Source organism: Penaeus chinensis, chromosome 9 (genome assembly GCF_019202785.1).
Source record: "Penaeus chinensis breed Huanghai No. 1 chromosome 9, ASM1920278v2, whole genome shotgun sequence".
In the NCBI taxonomy this organism is placed as follows: Eukaryota; Metazoa; Arthropoda; class Malacostraca; order Decapoda; family Penaeidae; genus Penaeus; species Penaeus chinensis.
This window is the reverse complement of record NC_061827.1, coordinates 41,059,621-41,067,120: the sequence shown is the minus strand read 5'-3', so window position 1 is coordinate 41,067,120 and position 7,500 is coordinate 41,059,621. Positions and strand designations below refer to the sequence as shown.

Below are 7,500 nucleotides of genomic sequence, written 5' to 3'. Positions count from 1 at the left end.
ATTTCCTCTCAAAATTGCATAGACCCTAAGACGCTACGATTATCTAGATAGTTTTTTTTTTCTTTTCTTTTATTTTCTTTTCTTTTCATTCCTTCTTCTATTCCTTTTCCTTTGCCCTAAGCCTTGTCCCTGTTCCTTGTACCTCGGTCTCTGCCTTCCTTAACCTCCACCCGGAGGACAAACGACATACGGCTGTCACTACTTATGCCTTGCCCTTTTGGTGTTTTTATTTGGCTGTTAGGCAGACGTTATATTGAATTATCTTGCCTTTTAAAGTAATAAATTTATTCTTAACTATAACTAACTATTCCTATTAATTCTTGTTGGCGTGCCTTTTAGAAGTTATTTTTTTTATTTGTTCAATTTGATTTTAATTTCTGTGCTAAGTATGATTTTAGTTTTTGTCATTCTTTTACATTTTATTTATCGTGCTTATCCATTTTTAGTTTTATGTGACTGCTAAGCCAATCGAAGCTTTGTTTATCTTTGGTTGTTTTTGACGCTTTATAATTACAAATGTTTTTGGCCCGTTTCCCTCTGTTATATTTAAGCTATTGAACAATGATTTTCTGCCTTGTGCTTTGTGTGATGTTAGTTCTCTTTATGATTTCAGGTGATGCTTATCTTTTGTTTGTTTGTATTATCTTTTAACTCTTATTGTTTTTTAATATATAATGAAGTTTTACCTATTTTGCCTCTGTATTGTGTTTGATATTCTTTTTAAAACGAATTGTATTGCCAATAATTATTTTTAACTGAAACTTCTTATTCCTTTATATGGTCGAGAATTCCCGCAAATAAATGTGATAAGACCGAACGTGTGTCTTTTGTATGTTCTCGCACGAGTCGTACAGGGAGATGGCGACGAACCACAGAAATATTTTATCTGACCTCATCATTTGCCTTACTTTGTGAAAGCTGGTTGTTGCGAATTCTGAAATCTGAATATGTGATCTGTGTAAGGTAAAACAGTGCTATACCTACACCACTCTGTCTCATATGTAAGCTCACACTTCTTTGAGGGCTTATGCAGGGATAGAGTTACTTTTTGTTTCATCTGTTTTGTGGGGTAAACAGGGCCCACCTATCCAGGCCCTCCTTCTTTCAACCTGCTTCACGGACATCGTCACTTTGATGATACATTTTTGAGATACCCTTTGCCACCGATACCCTTACAATATATATATATATATATATATATATATACATGTGTGTGTGTGTGTGTGTGTGTGTGTTATGTTAATAAATAAGTAAATTCAGCAAGATACTGACTCATGAAATATTTATGCCTATTTGTAAGATACAGTTACCACAGATCTACAATAGGAAACAAAACATTTACAGAGCAAGTGAGAATCATTTATTTACAAATACAGAGTTGCGGGAATATCATTCAGTCACAACATACTCATTCACCCTTCATTACATCTCACGCTTTGGCAGCGACTAGTGGTAACCGGCGACGTGGTGCGCGACGCCCGAGTACGTGACCTCGGGGTGGAAGCCGTGCTCGTCCGCGTAGTACTTGACCGTCTGGAGGCGCCCGTCGGGGAGGTGCACGTAGAACACGCCCTCCGTGTTGTAGCCTGTCGCGAGACTCCGCGTGGCCGAAGTTGGTGCCGAAGTAGGCGTCTTGGACCCCGTAGTTGAAGGCGTAGTGGGCTGGAGCCTGGGAGATGGTAAAATAATCATTATATGTTTTACAAAACGAACACAAACATACTCGAATGTGCAAAGGGAATGTAAGCAGCTTCTGATATCAGTTTCACAACAAATCGGGGAAGAAACGACTCACATGGTGGATGCCTTTTCCGTGAAGCAAGCCTCCGAGGTCGTCGCAGAGGACGGAGGCGGAAAGAGCCAACGCGAGGATCACCTGCTCACAGATAAGGTCCTGGTCTGAGTCATGAACACTTAAAAGTTGTTCACAATAAGAAAACCTCAAAAAAACGACAGACTAACGTTTTCAAGTAGAGATGTGCCTAAATAATAAGTAAATACATTTGATTTAGATCTCAAAGTATAGCTAAATTCATAAAAATACTACAGGTAACTTCTGAAACTTCTGCTGCCACGGAAAGAATACATATACATATATGTCAACGACGCAAAAATGCACATCCCCAACTGATAGTGAAAAATCCACTTACCTGAATGGCTGTCATGACGAGGGTGGGATGGAATGTGCTCAAAGATCATCTTGTGTCTCGTCGTATATATACCTGTGGTCGTCACAGTCCCCTTGACCCTGATAGACAAGCTATCTTCCGGCGACTGTCATCTACAGTTACTTTCTTATTTTATGCAAGTATTTATCAAGCTGCACCATAGAATTTGATATGTTTATAGTGTATAAATTTCACAATGTGATGATAACAGATCTAATGTGACGTATTTATTTATATATATATATATATATATATATATATATATATACATATGATATATACAAGTGTATGAAAATTTGTGTATATATATATATATATGTATATATTTATACATATATGTATAGAGAGAGATATATACATATAAATATGTAAATAAGTGTATATATATAAATGTTTGTATACAAATATTATTAAGGAATGTTTTTCTCGGTCTACCTCGAGCTTGTTTGCCTTCTTTTTGGCCACTCACGCTAAGGTCCTCTAATGTTTCTCCACGTATTGCATGTCCGAGGAATCTGAGTTGCCGCGCTCGGCTCAATTTTCGAAGCTCGCGTCCCTGTCCGACTCTTCTGAGGATCTCCCCGTTGGACACTCGGTCGGTGCAAGGGGCGCGCAACATCCTGCGTTAGAACCACTATTCTACAGCCTCTATATTGCGCCGACGACTTTCAGACGACGGTGTCCAGAACTCGTAACCATAGAAGAGACTCGACCACACAAAGGTTTTAATGGACCTAATATTTAATTGCTTTGAGAGCTTGCGGGCTGCTAGGAAATCTTTTGTTAGTCTGATTCTGCGTCTAACTTCCTTCTTGCAACGAGCATCTGAGGTGATAAGATCTCCTAAATAATTGCAGGAGGAGATTTTATTTATCCTTGTTTCAATTAATGCATTTTGTTTTCTTTGTATATATATGTGTGTGTGTGTGTGATATACATATATATATACATATATATATATATATATATATATATATATATATATATATATATATATATACATATATATATATATATATATATATATATATATATATATATGCATACATATATATAAATGTACATATATATTTATATGTATGTATATATGTACATATATACATACATATATATATATATAAATATACATATATATATATATATATATATATATATATGTATACATGTACATACATACATACATATATATACATATATACATACATGTGAGTATGTGTATATAAATAAAACGAATATATAAATAAATAAATAAATACACACACACACACACACACATATATATATATATATATATATATATATATATATATATATATATATATGTGTGTGTGTGTGTGTGTGTGTACATATATATGTGTGTGTGTGTGTGATGATGTATACACACGAACCTATATACATTTATATAATGCATATGGATATAAGGAATGTGAATATGAGAAAGCTTTCAAATTCTGAAAGAGTTGTATATGATAAGAATGTCAAAAATAGATGTCAGAGCGCCTGGAAGACGTGTTATGGAATGCAAGGTCACAGCCATTTGTCTATCAGGGTCAAGGGGACTGCGGCGACCACAGGTATATATACGACGAGACACAAGATGGTCTCTGAGCACATGCCATCCCACCTCTGCCATGACAGTCATTCAGGTAATTGGATTTTTCACTATAGAGTTGTATATATTTTAGCACTGTTGATATATTTCTTTATAGTTCCAGTCAATAATATTCAAATGAGTGATTGAGAATTGGGGTGGATTAGCATACACAGTATCATTAAAACTTGTTTATATTTAATGCTTGCCCGATTTTTTAAAACAAATAGGTCTTATAGTATTTATTCTAAATTCAGCTGCCTTGCATCTGGAATTCATAACAGTTTGATACTTAGAAATCTAACACATTTTCTTTTAATCAAAATGTATCTATCAAAATCTTGGATACATGACTTCTTAAATAATCAATTATTTTTGCCATTATTCTTCTAAAATTTAGTTAATGTAAACAACTGTGCTGTTCATGACTCAGATCCTTATCTATGAGCAGGTGATCCTCGCGTTGGCTCTTTCCACCTCCGTCCTCTGCGACGACCTCGGAGGCTTGCTTCACGGAAAAGGCATCCACCATGTGAGTCGTTTCTTCCCCGATTTGTTGTAGACAACCTGATATTAGAAACTGTTTACATTTCGTTTGTGCATTCGAGTATTTTTGTTTTTGTTTTGTAAAACATATAATAATTATCTTACCATCTGCCAGGCCCCAGCCCACTACGCCTTCAACTACGGGGTTCAAGACGCCTACTTCGGCACCAACTTCGGCCACGCGGAGTCTCGCGACGGCTACAACACGGAGGGCGTGTTCTACGTGCACCTCCCCGACGGGCGCCTCCAGACGGTCAAGTACTACGCGGACGAGCACGGCTTCCACCCCGAGGTCACGTACTCGGGCGTCGCGTACCACGCCGCGGGTTACCACTAGTCGCTGCCAAACCGTGAGATGTCGTGAAGGGTGAATGAGTATGTTGTGACTGAATGATATTCCCGCAACTCTGTATTTGTAAATAAATGATTCTCACTTGCTCTGTAAATGTTTTGTTTCCTATTGTTGACTTGTGATAATAGACATAAATATCTTGAGTCAGTTGCTTACACGTTGCTGCATTTGCTCATTTATTAACATAGCACACACACATGTATGTATATATATGTGTGTGTGTATGCACACACACACACACATACACACACACACACATATATATATTGTAAGACAAGGAGCCTCTCAAAAATGTATCATCAAAGTGATGATGCCCGTGAAGCAGGTTGAAAGAATGACTAGGTGGGTAGGTGGGCCCTGTTTACCCCACAAAACAAATGAAACAAAAGGTAACTCTATCCCTGCATAAGCCCTCAAAGAAGTGTGGGTTTATATGTGAGATAGAGTGGTGTAGCACTGTTTTATCTCACACAGTTCACATATTCACATTTCATAATTAACTTAAACATCACGCAAGGCAGAACATAAATGTTCAATAGCTTGAATATAAGTGAAGGAAACGTGCCAAAAATATTTGTAATTATGAAGCGTCAAAAACAACAGATAAACACAGCTTCGATAAGCTTATCAGTGACATAAAACTAAAAACGGGCAAGCACGTTAAATATAATGTAAATTAATGGCAAAAACTAAAATCGTGTTTAGCACAGAAATGGAAATCAAAAAGAGCAAATAAGAAGGATAAAAATAATAACTTCTAAAACGCACGACAACAAGAATTAAAAGGAAAACTTAATTATAGTTATCAAGAGTAGAGTAATCACTTTAAAAGCCACGATAATTCAATATAACGTCTATCTAACAGCCAACTTAAAACACCAAAAGGGCAAGGCATAAAGAGCGAGGGTTGACAGCCGTATGTCGTTTGTCCTCCAAGATCTTCAAACTCGTCCGTGGCCAAAATTGGGGCAGGGTGGAGGTTAAGGAAGGCAGAAGCCGAGGTAAAAGGAGCAGGAAAAAGGCTTAGGGTAAAGGAAAAGGAATAGAAGGAAAGAAAGAAGAAAAAAAAATCATAGTGTCTTTGGGTCGATGCTGTTTTGAGAGGAAATCATGGAGTCTAAGGCACATATAGAGAACAAGAAAATTGATATAAAGGGAAAAAAGAAAGACGGCAGTTTAGAATAAGAGTAAAGAAAAGCTGAAGCAAAATAAGTAAAAAAAATGGATGCTAAGCTAGGCTAGGCAAGGAATACATGGATGAATGGAAAATATAAAATGATGTAGAAGAAAGAAAATTAGTAGAAGTATAATTGGACCACAAAGGGGAAAAAGGGAAAGACAAAGAAGCTAGGAAAAGGAAAGGGAAAGGAAGGAAAAGGAGGAAAGGAATGGGAAGGATGGAAAAGGGGGTGAGGGAAGGCAGAGAAGGTAGACCTAGGTGTCCTCGCTATATATTTACGTGTGTGTGTGTCTATATCTATCTATCTATCAATCTATATATATGTACATATGTATATATGAATATATATATATATATATATAATATATACATGTGTGTGTGTGTTTGTGTGTGTGTTATCCATCAATAAATACGTCGCAGTAGATATATTAAGCTTCAAAAATAACTTTAGAGTATCGTCATATTGTGAAATACATATACCTTAAACTTTATAAACATATTGAATAAATTCTATGCTGCAGCTAGATAAACATTTGCATGAAATAAGAAAGTAACAATAGATGACATAGCCGCTGAAAGACGAGCTATGGAATGCAGGGTCACAGCCACTTGTCTGTCAGGGTCAAGGGCGACTGCGGCGACCACAGGTATATACGACGAGACACGAGATGGTCACAGAGCACATCCCACTCTACCTCCGTCATGACAGCCATTCAGGTAAGTGGATTTTTTTATGACTTTAGCTAAACTTTGAAATGTAACGGAATTAAATGTATATACCTAATGTTTCGACTCATCTATGGTTAAAAACGTTAGTCTACTATTTGTCCATAGTTTTCTTAAGTTATTGTGGACAGCGAAGTGTTCATGACTCAGACCAGGACCTTATCTGTGAGCAGGTGATCCTCGCGTTGGCTCTTTCCGCCTCCGTCCTCTGCGACGACCTCGGAGGCTTGCTTCACGGAAAAGGCATCCACCATGTGAGTCGTTTCTTTCCCGATTTGTTGTGAAACTGATTTCAGAAACTGCTTACATTCCGTTTGCGCATTCGAGTATTTTTGTGTTCGTTTTGTAAAACATATAATGGTTATCTTACCATCTCCCAGGCCCCAGCCCACTACGCCTTCAACTACGGGGTTCAAGACGCCTACTTCGGCACCAACTTCGGCCACGCGGAGTCTCGCGACAGGCTACAACACGGAGGGCGTGTTCTACGTGCACCTCCCCGACGGGCGCCTCCAGACGGTCAAGTACTACGCGGACGAGCACGGCTTCCACCCCGAGGTCACGTACTCGGGCGTCGCGCACCACGCCGCCGGTTACCACTAGTCGCTGCCAAAGCGTGAGATGTAATAAAGGGTGAATGAGTATGTTGTGACTGAATGGTATTCCCGCAACTCTGTATTTGTAAATAAATGATTCTCACTTGCTCTATAAATGTTTTATATCCCATTGTGGATTTGTGGTAGTTGTGTGCTAAGCATATAGACCTATATGATAAATGCTTATACATTGTCACATTTGAACATTTAGTAACATTATACATAAGCGCACGCACACACACACACACACACATGTAGTTATATCACAGTCTCCCCTAAAAATTGCTTTGTCACGATTTTTTTTCTCTCTCTCTCATGCAATAAGTACTATTGATATGTGT

General features: G+C 37.8%; 1 protein-coding gene across 1 annotated transcript; it reads left to right on the top strand.

The window, feature by feature from the left end:
- Positions 1-3,799: 3,799 nt before the first annotated feature.
- Positions 3,800-4,642, top strand: LOC125028789 (pro-resilin-like). The gene is made up of 3 exons (XM_047618275.1): positions 3,800-3,814; positions 4,193-4,291; positions 4,421-4,642. Exons 1-3 carry the CDS (start codon positions 3,800-3,802, stop codon positions 4,640-4,642), a joined length of 336 nt encoding a protein of 111 aa, XP_047474231.1.
- Positions 4,643-7,500: the final 2,858 nt, after the last annotated feature.

What these genes read in the sequence shown, in the direction of transcription:
- LOC125028789 (XM_047618275.1), top strand. An exon ending in ACGGAAAAGGCATCCACCAT is followed by an intron (nt 4,292 to 4,420) that starts GTGAGTCGTTTC and finishes ACCATCTGCCAG; the next exon opens with GCCCCAGCCCACTACGCCTT.